Source organism: Salvelinus namaycush, chromosome 2, assembly GCF_016432855.1.
Source record: "Salvelinus namaycush isolate Seneca chromosome 2, SaNama_1.0, whole genome shotgun sequence".
In the NCBI taxonomy this organism is placed as follows: domain Eukaryota; kingdom Metazoa; phylum Chordata; class Actinopteri; order Salmoniformes; family Salmonidae; genus Salvelinus; species Salvelinus namaycush.
This window is the reverse complement of record NC_052308.1, coordinates 30268320-30290350: the sequence shown is the minus strand read 5'-3', so window position 1 is coordinate 30290350 and position 22031 is coordinate 30268320. Positions and strand designations below refer to the sequence as shown.

Here is a 22031-nt window from a genome sequence, read left to right as displayed (position 1 = left end):
TGCGAGAGTTAACACTTAAACGTTTTACTCAAGCCGGCCACGGAGAAGGAGAGCCCACAGTCTTTGGTAGTGGGCCGTGTTCGGTGGCACTGTATTGTCCTCAAAGCGCACAAAGAATTTGTTTAATTTGTCTGGAAGCAAGACGATGTCCGCACCGGCGCTGGTTTTAATTTTGTCATCCGTGATTGTCTGTAGAGCCTGCCACATACGTCTCGTGTTTGAGCCGTTGAATTGCGACTCCACTTTGTCTCTATACTGACACTTTGCTTGTTTGATTGCCTTATGGAGGGAATAACTACACTGTTTGTATTCGGCTATATTCCCAGTTGCCTTGCCATGATTAAATGCGTTGGTACGTGCTTTCAGTTTTGCGCGAATGCTGCCATCAATCCACGGTTTCTGGTTAAGGAAGGTTTTAATAGTCACAGTGGGTACAACATCTCCTATACACTTCCTTATAAACTCGTTCACCGAGTCAGCATATGTCAATGTTGTTCTCTGACTCTACCCGGAACATATCCCAGTCCACGTGATCAAAGCGATCTTGAAGCGTTGAATCCAATTGGTCAGACCAGCTTTGGATAGACCTAAGCACGGGCACTTCCTGTTTTAGTTTCTGCCTATAGGAGGGACGCAACAAGATGGAGTCATGGTCAGATTTGCCAAAAGGAGGGCGGGGGAGGGCCTCGTATGCATCGCGGAAGTTAGAGTAGCAATGGTCGAGCGTGTTACTAGCTCGTATACTGCAATCGATATGCTGATGGCATTTAGGTAGCCTTTTTCTCAAATTAGCTTTGTTAACATCCCAGCAGCTACAATAAATGCAGCCTCAGGATATATGGTTTCCAGTTTGCATAAAGTCCAGTGAAGTTCCTTGACGGCCATCTTGGTATCCGCTTGTGGGGGATATACACGGCTGTGACAACCGAGGAGAGTTCTCTTGGGCGATAATACGGTCGGCATTTGATTGTGAGGAATTCTAGGTCAGGTGAACAAAAGGACTTGAGTTCCTGTATATTGTTACAATTCCGCCATGATTTGTTAATCATGAAACATACACCCCCGCCATTCTTTTTACCGGAGAGATGTTTATTCCTATTGGCATAATGCACTGAAAATCCCGTTGGCTCTACTGACTCCGACAGCATGTCCCAAGCTAGCCATGTTCCCGTGAAACAGACTATGTTACAATCCTGGATATCTCTTTGGAAAGCAACTATTGCCCTGATTCCATTGACTTTGTTAACTAGGGACTGAACATTAGCGAGTAATATACTCGGAAGCGGTGGGTGGTGTGCGCTCATCCGAAACCTCACTAGAAGACCGCTCCGGCACCCTCTCCTCTGGCAGCATTGTTTTGGGTCGGCCTCTGGAATCAGTTCTAATGCCCTGGGAGGTGCCAACAAAGGATGCGCTTTGGGAAAGTCACATTCCTGGTCGTAATGTTTTGATATAAAAATGGCTGCATTGGACCTTTAAGGTTTACCAACTGTGACATCACATATAAACACTTTAAAAAAAAAGAATCTTAAAACTCAAGGGGAAAAAAAGAAAAAAGACAATCTCAATCGTATTGTAGAACATTTCTTATTGCGTGGAATTACTTTACTCAAATGTTGATAATCGAGCTGAACAAATCAATCATGTATTACATGTTCTAAAATGGAAATACACTGCAATGAGGGGCAAGAGTGTTGAGGTTCTACATAGATAAATCAGTTATATCAGACCAGAATTGCTATCATTGATTCTTATTGGTTACTTACAAACATGAGCCAAAATAACCTTGTACATCAGCAAGGAATACAATTCTTAATTTAAAACATAATACATTGATTTAAACAAAAATATAGTTATGTAGGTAACACTTGATATGATGTTGCCATTTTCAACCAATACAGGTTAATTAACACAATGTCCCATTTAATTGTGTGGCTCATTAGACATTGAATTGGACCATAGGCACGCCATCCAGCCATGCCCTTAGTGCAGCAACATCACATATAGAAGAACCATGGCGAAAGACTGAAATTCTAGTATCTCTGGCTCCACTGCCTTGTGCCCTGCTATCCAAGTCTATATTACACCAGGCATCAGACCAACTCTAGTCTTCACTAACCAGAGGTACTCCTTGTCTTCAGAGAAACAGTGTCTTGCAGTTCAATGGGCCTCCACCCGTTTCAAAATAGAAACCTCTATCTCTACATGTGTATTACATATACTGTACATTTTAGACAATGTGAAAATATGATAACCAATCAAATAATATATTTCCACGCATTTCAAAATAAAGCAATAGCTTCCTTACATTGTTCATGTTCCGAATTCCTCCATCATATTCATTCAACGGGCATATGAAACAAAGGCATGATACATCCTTGTAAAAGCAGTATACTTTCATATGTACGTACACAGTCTAAACCGTGGATTTAACATGGTTTAACTCTCCATGACCCGATCCAGCTGGACTGAGCTTCTCTGAGAAACACATCAAGGACAAACAGTGGACCTGAATCACAAGTGGTTTTCTATTGATTGGTTTGTTTAGAGATAGATTATGGGGACTGAAGGTCCTCTTGATGGCTGTCTATAAGCCTATATACACCTAGCTGGATACCGCATGCAAAGTCACACCCACTATGTTTAAGAGCAAGTGGCAATGCACTGGTGCGTGCCGTGTCTGTGGCAAATAGCACAGACACAGACCACAGTAGACAGCCATACAGACAGGTCAAGAGTAGCATGCTATGGGGAAGATATGCCGTGTTGCAGAACTAATCTCTTGCTCCATTCCCCACATCTATCTGTCGATGTGCAACGCATTCCATCACCAGTGTCCCTGCAGTCAGGAACAAAACACCCCTCCCACCTCCTTGCTCTCTCTCGCCCCCCTCTCTCTATGTTAGAAAATGCCATTTTAAAGCAGGATGACCTTTACACTAATATGATGAATGTGCTGCCATGGCTGTCAGGGGGTTGGGCGGGACGCATCGATTACTAAAATAGAGACCCTTGCCCTGTGGACAGGGTGGGGCGATCGAAGACCCGTTGGGGACATGGGGGGTGGGGAGGGGAGGTCCCCATGTTGTCACAGGCAGAGCAGGCGGGAGCCCTCGTCCCCCTCCTCACCCTCAGTCTGGGGGATGCGGGGCAGCATGGCCGAGCGGGTCAAGCCCCAGAAACGAGGAGGGGACAAGTCTTTCTTGGTGGCTGTGAACTTCCAGCCCATGTGTGAAGCACAGGTACGACACTGAGCGATCGTCCAGGCATACCTGAGGGGGAAGGGAGAGAGGAAAAACAGAAAGAACATATTAGTCCTCATGCATTTGTGCTGCATGCCACATTTCTTATTATTGTTGTCATAAGGCACCTGACACAGAAACTAATACCCTAGTTGGTTGTCTTTCAAATCCCCCTCACCATATATGGCATACCAGATAGTATTGTTCTAATCATCAGCTACTAGAGGCCTAAGGCTCTCGGAGGCTCTCCTTCCCAGATATTACACTGAGAAAGAACACAGAGTGTGTGTCTAATCAATACAATCCACTCGCATCTCCTCTCTATTTGTTCCAGCCTCATTTCCTCCTCAGACCAAAGCTTTGTTGGCTTTCACGTGGGAACGGCGGCGGGAGATGGAAGCAAGGCACACATACAAACCACTCCCCTCCAGCCTCTCATCTGACACCTGTCAAATTAAGACGTATCCCAGTGTTCTCTTCTTGGCAACAGCATACCATTTGAAGCGGCTGCATGACAAGTATCACCCAGCAGCACTGGCAATTCAAATCGTCTGTATACTGACAAACGCCAGTATACAGCCTAAAACTGCCATCTTGTGGGTCTGTTGCTCTCTCTACAACAAGTCTTCTCAGAACACCTTATGCTAAAAGGCTGTAAAAGCACCCTTCCCCAGAAAAGCAGTGTGGCACAGAGAGGTTGAGTGGAGTAAAAGCCCTTTCTTCCCCCTCCCCCTCCATACCTCCCCTCTGAGAGGACTTGAATAAGACTCAGCTTGACCAGTGCCAGCCCTCGAGGAGAATAAGTGGAGGCCGTTATTACTGTCATTATTATTACTGGAGGCTAACACCGGCACAAATGCATTGTCTCAGGCAGAAAATGCATACTGGGGATCATTTATGAGGAGCACTGAGGAGTGGCGTTGGTTGAAGGGGCCTTATGTTACAGAACCACTGAGAAGCCCGTGGAGCATTCCACTTCTCTCCAAACAGTTCAGGTTCTACGTCAATACCTCGGTCAAGCCTGATGTTATGTACCCAGGCACTCACACACACAGCTGCTGTATGTGTAAGGTATCCCCGCAAGGAGAACTATGTAAAAAAAAAAATACAATTAGCATATTGAGGACATACCAAAAATGACAAACGATACCAAAAATGACAGTACACCAAAGGGGCCATACGCTTTCGTTTTCAAGTCTTTAGCAGCTTAGATTATTCCTGGACCAAATAAGGTATTAAAGCGCAAATTAACCAAAAAAACTACTTCTCTGGTTGAAAACGGCCTGTGTGCATAATATGAGTCAGAAACATGTATTCTAGTGTCAAAATTGACTACAAAATGTAAATAGGATAATTTTGGTCATTAAGTCAGTATCGTCCCAAACTGAGATTTGCGAGATGTAAGCTTTCCTTGGGTTTATTTTATTTCAATCCTGCCCACATGCCCACAGCTGGCAGCACCCAAGTAATCATCAATTGAAGTGTTTCCCATAAAAACAAATCCAGCGCATCGGGGGTGCATTGCTATTTCTAGCTGTTCCCATAGACTTCCAGTCATTGAGCCCACGGCTATCGCGTCTTGGCAGAAATATATATTTACAAACATGACATGTTTTTTTATTTATTACATGCTTTACATACTTTTTTGCAGCGGCGGCAACAATTTAGCAGTGGTGGATCACCGCTGCTTAATTAATATAGGGGAAACACTGAATTTGAAGTGCAGCTGCACACGACCCAATTGTAATGCCCACTAAACACATGGGTGTGGAAAGCACACTGACCGTGCTAAATTTGATTTCACTTTGGATATCCCTATGGGGCTAGTTAGGGTAGGCTATCCAAAGTCAAACAACTTTTGCAATGGTCACACACCGGCCAACTGAAGCCAATTGGCGAAAGCTGGTTGGCCTAGGATACTTTCAGAATGTTACATCTTCGCCATACCATCTGGTTTGCGCTTAGTGGGACTAAAATTTGTTTTTCAACAGGACAGTGACCCAAAACACACCTCCAGGCTGTGTAAGGGCTATTTGACCAATGAGAGTGATGGAGTGCTGCATCAGATGACCTGGCCTCAACAATCACCTGACCTCAACCCAATTGAGATGGTTTGGGATGAGTTGGACCGCAGAGTGAAGGAAAAGCAGCCAACAAGTGCTGAGCATATGTGGGAACTCTGTTGGAAAAGCATTCCTCATGAAGCTGGTTGAGAGAATGCCAAGAGTGTGCAAAGCTGTCGTCAAGGCAAAGGTCACTACTTTGAAGAATCTCAAATATAAAATATAAAATATAATTTGATTTGTTTAACACTTTTTTTGGTTACTACATGATTCCATATGTGTTATTTCATAGTTTTGATGTCTTCACTATTATTTTACAATGTAGAAAAATTTTTAAATAAAGAAAAACCCTGGAATGAGTAGATGTGTCCAAACTTTTGACTGGTAGTGTATATGTGCGTGTCATGTATAGAGAGGCATTACCCTGGAAACCAGCTGTGGAGCGTGGACGGCCTACCGACCAGGTTGAGGTTGCTGGCTTTGTAGACGGTCAGGGTCTCATGGACATAGCCGTGGGGGTTGACATAGGCTGCCATGGGGCCGTACAGAGACAGGCTGCAGGAGAAGAGAGAGGAGACATGGTAGAGATAAAAAAAGTTATTGTCTAAACCACATTGTACAAATAGCAGCTGAATTGACTGTAGAAAATGACATGCAAACATTTTTAAGTATAGAAATATACTAAAACTACAAATATTCTAAAATTATACAAACATACTACAATGACCACAGGCCAGGTGGCTAAGGCTGTGGTAAGGTACAGGTCAGACAGTTTAGACCAACTGAATGGGACAGTAGACAGAGAGATGGTTATGAAACCTAACTCGATGAATGTCAAACAAGAGACAACTTCTGCTTAATCCTTCCTTCATCGCTCTCATTTGAGCAGATTACAAATGCACCTGCAGCATCATTAATCTAGTGTGTTTGAAACGTATACTGTATCAAACACATCCGTCATCAGTTATGTACACTGAGTATACCAAACATTAGGAACACCTTCCTAATATTGAGTTTCACCCTCCCTTTTGACCTCAGAACAGAGTCAATTTGTTGGGGCATGGACTCTACAAGGTGTTGAAAGCGTTCCACAGGGACGCTGGACCATGTTAACTCCAATGCTTCCCACAGTTGTGTCAAGTTGGCTGGATGTCCTTCGGGTGGTGGACATTCCTGATACACAACGGAAACGGTTGAGTGTGGAAAAACCCAGCAGCGTTGCAGTTCTTGACACACTCAAACCAGGGCGCCTGGCACCTATTATCATACCCCGTTCAAAGGCACTTAAATCTTTGTCTTGCCCAATCACCCTCTGAATGGCACACATACACAATCCATGTCTCAATTGTCTCAAGGCTTAAAAATCCTTCTTTAACCTGTCTGATCCCTTCATCTACACTGATTGAAGTGGATTTAACAAGTGACATCAATAAGGATTCACCTGGTCAGCTTATGTCATGGAAAGAGAAGGTGTTCTTAATGTTTTATATACTCAGTGTATAGCTGCCCGTTCCCTAGTAGGGCTGCACAGAACCAAAAACGGGTCTGGAGAAGCTCATTGCCTCTGCTTTTGGGTCCCTGTGTTTCGCAACACTCATCACACACACTACCAGCTCACTCTGACAACCAGTGTTAGACTACTCGACAGACACAGACACTATTCAGAGTCTAGGTGCATCTCTCCCTCACCTGAAGATCTCGTTCTTGGTGGTGATCTCTGTATCTTGGCACTGCTTGCAACACAGCGAGGTGCACTGTGGGAAGAAAAAAAAACTAATGTGACTTCATGTTCAATCCACCAGACTTCTGTAGCAGAAGCAAACATCCCCGTAGTTATTGCCCGTACTAACAACCACCTCAGAATGGCCAGGTGTTTCTCTTTATAACAATCTTTCTCCAGGCAGCAGCATGAGAGTGCTTATTATCTTCAATCAGAGGAAAGAAAGCCAGCTACAATAATGAAGCTAGAGAATTACCTCACATATTCATACTGACACACACATCCATCATCTCCTAACAGTCATGCCCATAGAGATTCTGCTGTTGTAATATTATCCCATTCTTATTTCATTTCTATGACCGTGCTGGAATCATGAGAGTACAAAAATAGGGAGAGTATAAAAACTGGGAGTGTACAACAGGACTACATGCTCATGTCTTTGTGTGTGAGGGAGTCTCATGCTCAACCATCCTTATGTTTATGTATAGAAACTCCATGCACTTCCCCCTTGTCTCCCTCGCTCCCTATTTTTATTTAACCTTTATTTAACTAGGCAAGTCAGTTAAGAACAAATTCTTATTTACAATGACGGCCTACCCCGGCCAAACCCGGACGATGGGCCATTTGTGCGCCGCCCTACAGGACTCCCAATCACAGCCGGTTGTGATATAGCCTGGAAACAAACCTGGGTCTGTAGTGACGCCTCTAGCACTGATGCAGTGCCTTAGACCGCTGCGCCACTCGGGAGCCCAAATATGAATGAACAGAGAGAGGATAAGGAAGGACATTAGGTATACTTGTTCCTTTCTTTACTTTCAGACAATTGCTGTTATATTCCAGACATAATTCCACTTTCAATTCCCACAGAAGTGGACACTAAGCCTCTCTGCCCAGTTTTCCTGCTGTGGCTGATGAACGCAGTGCGGAAGCAGTTTAAGCCCTAAGTCCTGAGACATATGCCAGAGCACCCTTTTCTGTTGACGTTGGAACTGAAGGGAGTCTTTGAGGGACGATGAGAAACAAGCAAGCAGTGGTGTAGGCTCTGAGTGATGAAATCATAGCAGGGGGTGCAGAGTGGTCAGAGTGGAGATGAGGGTGATGATGGTGGTAGGGTTTAGGGAAGTAGCACTGTAACAGCTCTCAATGCTTCAGAGAGTTCACAAAGGAAGGCAACATCTCCGACCCACCGACTCAGAGGGGAAATTATCATGACTATACAGTATATATGCAGTGGCTAAATATACTGAACAAAAATATAAAACCAAACAAGTGCTGGTCCCATGTTTCATGAAAAGTTCCATACACACATAAGGCTTGTTTCTTTTAAATTTGGTGCATAAATTTGTCTACATCCCTGTTGGTGAGCCTTTCTCCTTTGCCAAGATAATCCATCCACCTGACAGGTGTGGCATACCAAGAAACCGATTAAACAACATGAGCATTACACAGGTGCACCTTGTGCTGGGGACAATAAAAGGCCACTCTAAAACACAATGCCACAGATGTCTCAAGTTTTGAGGGAGTATGCAATTGGCATGCTGACTGCAGGAATGTCCACCAGAGCTGTTGCCAGAGAATTTAATGTTGTTTTAGACAATTTGGCAGTACGTCCAACCGTACTAAAAACCGCAGACCACGTTTAACCACGCCAGCCCAGGACCCCCACATCCGGATTCTTCACCTGCAGGATCGTCTGAGACTAGCCACCCGGACAGCTGATGAAACTGAGGAGTATTTCTGTCTGTAATAAAGCCCTTTAGTGGGGAAAAACGGATTCTGATTGGCTGAGCCTGGCTCACCAGTGGGTGGTCCTGGCTCGCAAGTGGGCGGGCCAATGCCCTCCCAGGCCCACCCTTGGCTGCGCCCCTGCCCAGTCATGTGAAATCCATTGATTAGGGCCTAATGAATTCATTTCAATTGACTGATTTCCTTATATGAACTGTAAATCTTGAAATTGTCACATGCTGCATTTACCTTTTTGTTCAGTATATAAACACTAGAACATTAGAGGAGAGGGAAGAGAGAGGAGAGGGAAGAGAGAGAGACAGGGGCGTTTGCCACAGAACAGCAGGGAGGAGTAGGGGGTCAGAGGTTAGACAGATCAGTCGGGGAGTCAGTCGGTACAGCTGGATGGATGTGTGTTGTGTGTTTAGGGGTACATATCAGACAGTGTGTGGATGGTCAGTGCTATCCGTGATCCTTGGGGCGTCCCTACCCATAACCATAACCCTTAACCATTTTAAATTACCTCAACTTCAATGGGGTAGGGACGTCCCAAGGATTTCTGATAGGAACGGACCGTGTGTGGATAAGGCTCTGTGTTTCTCACAGATGAACAAGTCCTTGCCTGGTCCATGTGTTGAGCAGTGTGCCTGGCCTTTAAATTGTAAGGTTTAGTGATATGTATTTCTGGCTCTGTGCGTGGGCGCACATGTCTGTGTCTGTGCTCACCCGGGCCATGATGTCCAGCTCACAGCGCAGCCTCTGGATGGCACTGCCAATCTTCAGCAGCTGGAGCCGAAGGGCATCATCTATGGGCAGACAGGCCGCCACTCTATAGGAGAAATCTGACAGGAAGGAGGGGGAGCAGGTATATTACAGTTCAGGATTTGAATTCCGTGAGATTGTCAGTAGTACTCTAAAGATTTTAGGTGACATATATACTCTGAACAAAAATATAAACGCAGCATGTAAAGTGTTTAATGAGCTGAAATAAAAGATCCCAGAACTTTTCCATACACACAAAACGCTTATTTCTCTCAAATCTTGTGCACAAATTTGTTTCCATCCCTGTTAGTGAGCATTTCTCCTTTGCCAAGATAATCAATCCACCTGACAGGTGTGGCATATCAAGAATCTGATTAAACAGCATGATCATAACACATGTGTACTTTGTGCTGGGGACCATAAAAGGCCCCTCTAAAATGTGATGTTTTGTCACGCAAACGCAATGCCACAGATGTCTCAAGAGGCATGCTGACTGCAGGTATGTGGACCAGAGCTTTTGGCAGTACGTCCAACCGGCTTCACAACCGCAAACCAAGTGAAAATGTCCTTGTGGCCTCCCGGGTGGCGCAGTGGTCTAGGGCACTGCATCGCAGTGCTAACTGCGCCACCAGAGTCTCTGGGTTCGCGCCCAGGCTCTGTCGCAGCCGGCCGCGACCGGGAGGTCCGTGGGGCGACGCACAATTGGCATAGCGTCGTCCGGGGTAGGGAGGGTTTGGCCGGTAGGGATATCCTTGTCTCATCGCGCTCCAGCGACTCCTGTGGCGGGCCGGGCGCAGTGCGCGCCAGCCAAGGGGGCCAGGTACACGGTGTTTCCTCCGACACATTGGTGCGGCTGGCTTCCGGGTTGGAGGCGCGCTGTGTTAAGAAGCAGTACGGCTGGTTGGGTTGTGCTTCGGAGGACGCATGGCTTTCGACCTTCGTCTCTCCCGAGCCCGTACGGGAGTTGTAGCGATGAGACAAGGTAGTAATTACTAGCGATTGGATACCACGAAAATTGGGGAGAAAATGGGATAAAAATTTTAATTAAAAAAAAATAAAAAAAAGAAAAAGAAAAGAAAATGTCCTTGTTCTTCCATGGCCTGAATACTCACCAGACACGTCACCCCATTGTGCCTGTTTGGGATGCTCTGGACTGACGTGTACGACAGCGTTCCAGTTCCCGCCAATATCCAGCAACTTCGCACAGCCATCGAAGAGGAGTGGAACCAACCATCCACAGGCCACAATCAACAGCCTGATCAACTATATGTGAAGGAGTGTCACGCTGCATGAGGCAAATGGTGGTCACACCAGATACTGACTGGCTTTCTGATCCACACCCCTTACTTTTTTTTAAAGGTATCTGTGACAAACAGATTCATATCTGTATTTCCAGTCATGTAAAATCCATAAATTAGGGCCTAATGAATTTATTCCAATTGACTAATTTCCTTATAGGAACTGGAAATCAGTAAAATCTTTGAAATGGTTTCATTTATTTTTTTGTTCACTGTATATACACAGTATACATAGCCTAGAGGGCAGTTGTACCTATAGCGTTTGTGGGGAGGGAATCATCCTTGAGGTTCTCGTCCCACTCATGGAGCTGTCTCTTCACTCTCTTCATAAGAGTCTCCTGGGAGACAAACACAAGAAACCATGTTACAAACAGGATGTGTGTCATAACAGTCACTAAACTCACTTACAATATTTCTCTGAAACGCATTATAGAATAAATCAGCTCAATCAAGTTCCAGTGGAAATGTTATGTCTGTACACACACAGTAGTTATATCTAGCCCTGATAAGTTAGCACACTAACCTACAGAGCAGAGATGAGCAGGGCATTCAGTACTCACAGAGTCATAGAGGGCGTAGACCCAGGGAGGCCATGAGGTCATGTTGGCACAGTGGAACTTCCTCTGAGGAGAACAGAGGCAAACACACAGACAACAACACCTCAGCAAGAGAACTTCTTTATTCATCTTCATTGTTGAACACAAACACTGGGATGCCAGGTCGCATTCAGGAGTGAGCAACTCTATAAAGAGCGGATATGTTTCCTTTTCCCATATGACAAAGAAGCATGTCTGTTCTAGCTAAAAACAAGTTTATATGAACACTTCATAAGGTTGGGCCTTGATTTGAACACATCTCATGTTTTGTATGTCTCGGCCTGAAGACCGCCACCTCTCCTCGGCATCTTAAACATCCAAACATCACCCTAACAAACAATTAACATTGACTCCATCCCTCCCCCGTTCCTAATTTCCACAAGAATAATGTGTGTCGGACCTGGCGGTAGGTGGCCCACCAGCGCTGGGCCTGTTTGCAGCTCTGGGCTGGGGGTCTGGAGGAGGGGTGCATGTGGAGGCGGGACAGGGGCGTGAGCTGCACTGCAGTCAGGGGGTCTGGAAGGATCCGCTCAGGGAGGATCTGCACCTTGGCCTGTCTGATTCTAGAAGAGACAAGAGAGAAGACAGAGAGAGAATTGGGGGCTAGATAAACAAAGATAGTGAATAAACCCTTAGGTACGTATACTATGCATTTCAATTACAGAGCAAAAGCATACTTCATCAGAGAGAGGAGATAATCTGGGGCCTAAGTGAAAAAAACATTACGTGGTGGATTAAAGCATGCAATTTGGTGTAAACATTCCTCAGGTGACATGAAAACATCCCAGAAGGGGTGCCCATTAACATTTTACCAGGAATATAGTTTTTATTTTTGCGTAAATCCAAAATGGCTTCCATAATATAGGTATTTGACCATAAAAAGTGTTATGCAACAGATAAAAGCATGATATTTGGTACAAACATTGCTCAGATGATATAAAAACATCCTAGAAGGGGTGCTCATTGCAGATAGCTTGTGCGAATAGCTGCATAAACTGGACACAGAGAACAAACATACCATATTAGGGTGTGGTACCCACCCTTAAAAAAATAGATAGTGGCACATCCAGTCCACAAGGTGGCGTAGCGCCAGTCTTACATTCTTTGGAGAGAACCCTGCCGGACATATTAACTCTCTGGCTTCATTCATACATTAGACCAGTCATCACAATGCTAGCAGCCAACCATATTTAGCTTAGGCCTACTCAACGTAAAGTCCCCAATAGAAAACATCACTTACGTGCATGACTTTAAATTGTATTGCTTACTATTATTTCCATGCTACACGCCACCTCTCAACACATTTACTGAAGGCAATCTCCATCTCGCATTCCCAAATCTCCAAACTAGCTTTGTGACACTGGCAAATGCTCAAAATATCAACTGCAGCTACTCAGTGTTAACAAAACGGCTGGTACACTGTGTCCACAAACGCGCTTGAGGAAATGGACATCTGCTACATCGTTCCATGTTACAATAACAAAAGTGAGTGCACAGGCTTCACAGTGATTCACAGTGATTTGATCAACCACTGCGCTATCCATGGTGCTGAATCTCTGCTACTAGGCCTATTTGCTTGTAGGTTTGTTTAGCAGAGAATTGGATATGTTCCCTGTGACAAAGTCATCACAAGCGGGTTACCATAAAGTAAAAACAGCCACAACCTTCCAAAATTACACTGACAGCCAGGTGCAAGAGAAGATAAATGGGCCAACAAGCTGGCTGACATCTTTCAGTCAAAAAGTGAGCTACAATAAAATGTAATTTTCACTAGGCTGTAGGCTAATAACCTCATATTTTAGGCCTACATTTCAACTAGGCTCCTTCAATGAAATAGTCTGGCGACTGACTAAATTGATTAAATTGTGGAAAATACAAGATAGATTCAAGTCCATTTTTTCAATTTACAGTGATATAACCATGTCAGAGGAGAAAGGCTTGCCTTTGAGATGAATACATTCATGGATGTATGTACTCTATGATATGTATTGTCTTTTCTCTGTGTGACTGATGACTATTTCAATGCTAATAAACAGTAGACATATGTTGAAGAGGTCACCAGGGTGTATAGATTGCAGGGTGGTCACAGTGTAGGGTAAATGACCGCTGACACATAATCATAGGTAAGTCACCAAGTGCACCAACAGGTCCAAATTGTTTTGAGCTCAGGGGGTCTATGTACACCTACTAATGAATAAACCGACTGAAGACGCGAGAGATATCATTATAAACACTATTAATGTACATGGAACACATGGGGTTTCCATGGCAATGAGGATCTTAGTGACGTAAACTTCTAGAACAGCTTAATCAGTGAGCGATTGACCTCTATAATAACCAGGTGCAGCAGCCTGTTCTTCCTCCATGTCTCATATATGTTGGAACGTAATATGAACTGAACTGTGTGATCTATTTAACTATTCAATGAAGAAACTTAAATGACCGCACCTTCCCTATCTGCAGAAACTTTAGTTGCGGCAAAAATGTTACTAAATTTAAAGTTCCTCAGTTAAAATTTTGATTAAATTATGAGTAAACTGTGTTACAGAACAACAATGCCAGTTTAAACCATAGCTTCAGTTTTACGGATAATTTAATGCAATTCTACCCACCTTGCCATGACTTATGCCATGTTAATATGACATCTGAGTGAGTGACAGTGACTAATAAAATCAATGGCTTCATGCCCGGTCGGTATTCGGCCATGATTACTACAAGTTTAAATAGCTGGCGCAACTAATTTACCAATCAAAAAATTGTTAGCTAACTGACTCTAGCTTGGTTTCCATCCAATTGGCGACAGATTTTCATCGGAATATTATAAAATCTGCCTAAAAACAATATGCACATTTTCCCACCAGAGATGTGGTTCAATAAAATTGGGCTTGTTAAATGGATTTCCATCACAACTGATGGTTTTGTCACAAATGTAGAGTTAGATAGTGAATGTGCCCACTCTGGTATTGGCACGTGCTCTCTAGCCAACAGCTCGCAGAAATAGTGTGGTATTTTTGTATTTATTTAACTAGGCAAGTCAGTTAAGAACAAATTCTTATTTACAATGACGGCCTACCCCAGCCAAACCAAAACAACGCTGGGCCAATTGTGCGCCGCCCTATGGGACTCCCAACCATGGCCGGTTGTGATACAGCCTGGAATCGAACCAGGGTCTGTAGTGATGCCTATTATGGATTATTAAAAGTACGAAAACTTTTATTTGTCAAATGGCAGCCAAGCATCGATCATCATGTCAACAGGATAAGCCCCTCGATATTTATTGGAAAGGATCATCAAGCTCATCAACTTGCACTTTGACCACCATTTGAAGTTCATCATAACTTATTTATTATGTAGCCAAATAAACTGCATGCTTTCCCAAGTCATAGTGGGATGACCACAACATTTCATTGCGTTATTCCAAGTTTATTTCGAATGATGATTATTATACTGAACAAAAATATAAATCCAACATGTAGCAATTTTAACGATTTTACTGATCATAAAGAAATCAGCAAATCAAAATAAATAAATAAGGCCCCAATTAATGACTGGGCAGGGGCACAGCCATGGTTGGGCATGGGAGGGTATAGGCCCACCCACTGGGGAGCTGGCCCAGGCAATCAGCATGAGTTTCCCCCCACAAAAGGGTTTTTATTACAGACAGAAATACTCCTCAGTTTCATCAGCTGTCCGGGTGGATGGTCTCAAATGACACTGCAGGTGAAGAAGCCGGATGTGGAGGTCCTGGGCTGGCGTGGTTACATGTGGTCTGTGGTTGTGAGGCTGGTTGGATATACTGCCTAATTCAACGTTGGAGGCGGTTTATGGTAGACAAATGAACATTAAATTCTCTGTCAACAGCTCTGGTAGACATTCCTGCAGTCAGCATGCCAATTGCACGCTCCCTCTAAACTTGAGACATCTGTGGCATTGTGTTGTGTGACAAAACTGCACATTTTAGAGTGGCATTTTATTGTCCGCAGCACAAGGTGCACCTGTGTAATTATCCTGTTGTTTAATCAGATTCTTGATATGCTTTGTGTGCATTTACAATTTCTGTGATCGTAGCTCATGAAACATGGAACCACTTTACATGTTGCGTTTATATTTATGTTCAGTGCGCATGTACAGTACCAGTCAAAAATTTGGACACAACTACTCATGCAAGTTTCATTATTTTAACTATTTTCTAGATTGTAGAATAATTGTGAAGACATCAAAACTATGAAATAACACATATGGAATCATGTAGTTACACCTCCAGGCTGTGTAAGGGCTATTTGACCAAGGAGAGTGATAAGAGTGCTGCATCAGATGACCTGGCCTCCACAATCACCCGACCTCAACCAAATTGAAATGGTTTGGGATGAGTTGACCCGCAGAGTGAAGGATAAGGAGTCAAATGATCAGCATTGTGGGAACTCCTTCAAGACTGTTGGGAAAGCATTCCTCATGAAGCTGGTTGAGAGAATGCCAAGAGTGTGCAAAGCTGTCATCAAGGCAAAGGGTGGAAACTTAAGAATGTCAAATATAAAATATATTTAGATTTGTTTAACACTTTTTGGGTTACTAAATAATTCCATGTGTTATTTCGTAATTTTGATGTCTTCACTATTATTCTACAACGTAGAAAATAGTCAAAATAAAGAACAGGTGTGTCCAAAATTGACTGGTAATGAACTGGCAGCTTCATTAAATAGTACCCGCAAAACATCAGTCTCAACGTCAACAGTGAAGAGGCGACTCCGGAATGCTGACCTTCTAGGCAGAGTTCCTCTGTCCAGTGTCTGTGTTCTTTTGCCCATCTTAATCTTTTCTTTTTATTGGCCAGTCTGAGATATGCCTTTTTCTTTGCAACTCTGCCTAGAAGGCCAGCATTCCGGAGTCGCCTCTTCACTGTTGACGTTGAGACTGGTGTTTTGCGGGTACTATTTAATGAAGCTGCCAGTTTGGGACTTGTGAGGCATCTGTTTCTCAAACTAGACACTTTAATGTACTTGTCCTCTTGCTCAGTTGTGCACCGGGGCCTCCCACTCCTCTTTCTATTCTGGTTAGAGACAGTTTGGATGGAAACCTGGTTAGTGACTGAAATACCAAAAGGAATTGCTTATGCACAACCAAATTCCGAAATTGCACCTTGTGTATTCTACTATTCTAACTCTCAACAACCATGTATTTGGGAAAGAAACACTGCTTTAACTATATACTGCTGGTCACAAAACAATTTGTTTACCACTGTCTCTGAGGATATATGATTGTCCACCCTTTTATAGGGGATAGTGTCTTATGTGCTTTCCCACTCAGATGATACAAATAAAGTGAGTTTTCCATCTTGTGGTTACTTATGGTATCACTTCCAAAATATTTCCTGCTCATACATACATAATCTCTGTTTACAGTTGAAATCGGAAGTTTACATACACCTTAGCCAAATACATTTAAACTCAGTTTTTCACAATTCCTGACATTTAATCCTTGTAAAAATTCCCTGTCTTAGGTCAGTTAGGATCACCACTTTATTTTAAGAATGTGAAATGTCAGAATAATAGTAGAGAGAATGATTTATTTCAGCTTTTATTTCTTTCATCACATTCCCAGTGGGTCAGAAGTTTACATACACTAAATTAGTATTTGGTAGCATTGCCTTTAAATTGTTTAACTTGGGTCAAACATTTCGGATAGCCTTCCACAAGCTTCCCACAATAAGTTGGGTGAATTTTGGCCCATTCCTCCTGACAGAGCTGGTGGAACAGAGTCAGGTTTGTAGGCCTCCTTGCTCGCACACGCTTTTTTCAGTTCTGCCCACAAATGTTCTATAGGATTGAGGTCAGGGCTTTGTGATGGTCACTCCAATACCTTGACTTTATTGCCCTTAAGCCATTTTGCCACAACTTTGGAAGTATGCTTGGGGTCATTGTCCATTTGAAAGACCCATTTGCGACCAAGCTTAAACTTCCTGACTGACCTCTTGAGATGTTGCGTCAATATATCCACATAATTTTCCTACCTCATGATGCCACCTATTTTGTGAAGTGCACCAGTCCCTCCTGCAGCAAAGCACCCCCACAACATGATGCTGCCACCCCCGTGCTTCATGGTTGGGATGGTGTTCTTCGGCTTGCAAGCCTCCCCCTTTTTCCTCCAAACATAACGATGGTCATTATGACCAAACAGTTCTATTTTTGTTTCATCAGACCAGAGGACATTTCTCCAAAAAGTACGACCTTTGTCCCCATGTGCAGTTGCAAACCGTAGTCTGGCTTTTTTATGGCGGTTTTGGAGCATTGGATTCTTCCTTGCTGAGCAGCCTTTCAGGTTGTCAATATAGGACTTGTTTTACTGTGCATATAGATAATTTTGTACCTGTTTCCTCCAGCATCGTCACAAGGTCCTTTGCTGTTGTTCTGGGATTGATTTGCACTTTTCGCACCAAAGTACGTTCATCTCTAGGAGGCAGAACGCGTCTCCTTCCTGAACGGTATGACGGCTGCGTGGTCCCACGGTGTTAATACTTGCGTACTATTGTTTGTACAGATGAACGTGGTACCTTCAGGCGTTTGGAAATTGCTCCCAAGGATGAACCAGACTTGTGGAGATCAACAGTTTTTTCTCTGAAATCTTGGCTGATTTCTTTTGATTTTCCCATGATGTCAAGCAAAGAGGCACTGAGTTTGAAGGTAGGCCTTGAAATGCATCCACAGGTACACCTCCAATTGACTCAAATTATGTCAATTAGCCTATCAGAGGCTTCTAAAGCCATGACATCATTTTCTGGAATTTTCCAAGCTGTTTAAAGGCACAGTCAACTTAGTGTATGTAAATTTCTTACCCACTGGAATTGTGATACAGTGAATTATAAGTGAAATAATCTGTCTGTAAACAATTGTTGGAAAAATTACTTGTGTCATACACAAAGTAGATGTCCTAACCGACTTGACAAAACTATAGTTCGTTGACAAGAAATTTGAGGAGTGGTTGAAAAACAAGTTTTAATGACTCCAACCTAAGTGTATGTAAACTACTGACTTCAACTGTATATGGCCATGAAGATAATGCCTTTATGAATATGAGAATGATGATGAAAGTCAGAGTGAAGCTCAACTGATAGACAGATTGGATAGATGTTGGTCTGTGTTTTATTAGCCGTTTTACTCATTACTATGCCCAGGTTCTACGAGGTTCTAGGTCGTTCTGGTCTGGTCAGTAACATTTAGTTCCACTCACCCATCTGCTTGGGTTCTGATCTCGTGGACCTTGAACCGCTGCCGTCCGACTGCCTTCACTTTGACTGTCTCAATTCCGTACTCCTGCTCCTCCCGGTAAGCATAGATCTCAGCCGTCGTCCCAAACTCTGCCTGCACCTCGCCTGTTTCACTGGGGGTGGGGGGGGTACAGACACATCTATTTAGCAACACCCTACTGTGCTCTACTCTAGCCATGCTCAAACGCAGCGCAATACACACCAATCCAATGCATTCTAATACATGACAGAGAATGAGCAAGCGAAAACTTTGTGGAGAGGGGTAGCCAATTGGAATGCAGCCCATTACAATTCTCACTCTTTCTGAACCCATAAACTCTCCCTCCGTCCCCCTCTCCCATCCTCCTCCTCCTCCCTCCCGCCATACCTGTGTGCGAGAACAGCAAAGGTGCGGTCTCTCTGGATAATGCTTCGCATCATGCTGACCTCCTGCGGTCTGAAGAGCTGCAGCGGCAGGGTCTGTCCTGGGATCAGCATGACAGCTGTGAACGGCAGCACTGGGATGGTCTGGCAGCTGTCGTCATCGTGCACCGTGCGCCCATGAAACTCCTCCATGTCTGAGCCCAGGTACTGGGAGGGAAGGGGAGCATTAGAGGGAGAGACATTATCAGATACATGAAGAAACAGCACTACTGGAATCAGGAGGCAAATCTAACTGCACTGCTTATTTGAATAAATGACTGACTAAGTGATTAAAAGGCAGAAGGGAAGCATTTCCCAGATACGGAAAGAAGAATTAGTACTGTGTGTGTAGAAAACCCCATACTGAATACTGATACAGCTGCACAACAATACTTTGTAGAAGTAAATATGAAACCCACAGCATGTGAAGTTGGAAGACTGGGGTCAAAGTTTATGTTTGGTTTTTCTGCATCCTCACTGTCACGGTCCTCAGTCTCCATCTCATTCTCCTCTTCCTCTTCATTTTCTATAATAGTGAGTGGCAAGCAATACATACTTAAACAAGCAAATATGTACTTTCTCTTTCACTTCAAATGACCCCATTGTAAAAATAAAAAAGTATTTCCCTTAGTCATTGTGTTGACAATAGCATAACCTGTTGGACATGCATTTCGATGATGATTACCAGTGATCATACACACAGACCAGAAAACCTCGCTCTGGCAAGCTACTGCATCTTAATGCCAAGTATAAGTAGACTGACATGACTATCAGCTGGGGATTAAATCACATTAGCATACATGGTAGCTAGCTAGCTAATAGACAGTTTAATTACAGTCTGTTGAAACAATTCCATAGCTAGCTAGCAATAAATGACAAATTATAAAACAAGCAATCAATCCGTCAAGATAAAAAAAAACGTGCTTTACTGCGACAGCGATTGAGTGAGTTGATTATGCTCTGTCACTTGCAGTGGTGTGGCCTCGATTCTTTGCAGAATACAAAACTGATTTTGGCTTGCATAACGAGGCTTTACCATTTACAATAACCAACGTATTCAGTACACTAGTCTACCAATGCAATTCAATTGAAGACACATTTACCGGGTAAGAGTTGTAGTTGGTTGCCCATGTTGTCGTTGATATTATTGTCGCCTGCACCCCTCTCGTCGGCCATATCCTTCTGTTTACACCATAGACTGTAAAAAAAAAATGGTTTAGACTCTTCTTTCTCAGTGGTGTCTTATCGCAGGATATGCGTTGAAAACGACTCACTATCGTCCCTCAGTGGAAGGAGCTAGTCTTGTATTCCGGTTCTCAAAATGAATTATACATTTTGAGTTAAGGGAATTAATATTTTCAAGTTTCAAAGTTTATTCGCCACGTGCACAGGATACAGCAGGTGTAAAACCGTACCTTGATAGCTGTTTCCCAACAATATAAAAAATGTCAACCACACAAAAACTACAATGTGAGTTAGAAACACGAGAATGCAAGTACATACAGGTCACTGCCAGTACCATACTAAATGTGAAGGGGTACTGGAGCGGTTGAGGTGGATTTATAAATAAAAAGTGACTGGTAGTAGAATATACATGTGAACCAGGCTGAAAAGTGACTGGTAGCAGGAATATATACATACTTATGGTAATATACTAATGGTCATTTATAAACTGGGTGGTTCGAGCCCTGAATGCTGATTGGCTGACAGTCGATGGTATATCAGACAGTATACCACTGGTATGCCAAAACATTTATTTTTACTGCTCTAAATACATTGGTAACCAGTTTAAAATAGCAATAAGGCACTTCGAGGGTTTGTGGTATATGGTCAATATACCACAGCTAAGGGCTATGTCCAGGCACTCCGCGTTGCGCATAAGAATATAGAGTACCAGTCGAAAGTTTGGACATGCCTACTCATTTAAGGCTTTTTCTTTATTTGACTATTTTCTACATTGTAGTGCAGACATCAAAACTATGAATTAACACACATGGAATCATGTAGTAACCAAAAAAGTGTCAAATCAAAATATGATTTATATTTGAGATTCTTCAAAGTAGCCACTCTTTGCCTTGATGACAGCTTTGCATTCTCTCAACCAGCTTTATGAGGTAGTATCCTGGAATGCATTTAAATTAATAGGTGTACCTTGTTAAAAGTTCATTTGTGTAATTTCTTTCCTTCTTAATGTGTTTGAGCGAATCAGTTGTGTTGTGACAAGGTAGGGGTGGTATACAGAAGATAGCCCTATTTGGTAAAATACCAAGTCCATATTATGGCAAGAACATCTCAAATAAGCAAAGAGAAATGACAGTCCATCATTACTTAAGACATGGTCAGTCAATTAAAAAAAATAAGAACTTTGAACATTTGTTCAAGTGCAGTTGCAAAAGCGCTATGATGAAACTGGCTCTCATGTGGACCGCCACAGGAAAGGAAGACCCAGAGTTACCTCCGCTGCAGAGGATTAGTTCATTAGTGTTAACTGCATCTCAGATAGCAACCCAAATAAATGCTTCTCAGAGTTTAAGTTACAAACACATCAACATCAACTGTTCAGAGACAGCGTGAATCAAGCCTTCATGGTCAAATTGCTGCAAAGAAACCACTACTAAAGGACACCAATAAGGAGACTTGCTTGGGCCAAGAAACATGAGCAATGGATATTAGACCGGTGGAAATCTGTCCTTTGGTCTGATGAGTCCACATTTGAGATTTTTGGTTGCAACCATCTTTGCCAGATGAGTAGGTGAATGGATTATCTCCGCATGTGTGGTTCCCACCGTGAAACATGGTGTGATAGTGCTTTGCCTGTGACAGCAATTTATTTAGAATTCAAGGCACACTTACCCAGCATTGCTACCACAGCATTCTGCAGCGATATCCCATCTGGTTTGGGCTTAGTGGGACTATCATTTGTTTTTCAACAGGACAATTACCCAAAACACACTTCCAGGTT

The 22031-nt window shown here is 43.2% G+C and overlaps 1 protein-coding gene across 1 annotated transcript; it reads right to left on the bottom strand.

Moving 5' to 3' along the window:
* Positions 1-1568: 1568 nt before the first annotated feature.
* On the bottom strand, positions 1569-20254 carry crbn (cereblon). The gene is made up of 11 exons (XM_039011091.1): positions 20173-20254; positions 19489-19595; positions 19035-19237; positions 18631-18780; positions 11807-11969; positions 11371-11433; positions 11064-11148; positions 9477-9592; positions 6995-7059; positions 5729-5860; positions 1569-3272 (listed from the first exon to the last, which is right to left on the bottom strand). Exons 1-11 carry the CDS (start codon positions 20243-20245, stop codon positions 3089-3091), a joined length of 1341 nt encoding a protein of 446 aa, XP_038867019.1. The 5' UTR covers positions 20246-20254; the 3' UTR covers positions 1569-3088.
* Between the last annotated feature and the right edge of the window lie 1777 nt (positions 20255-22031).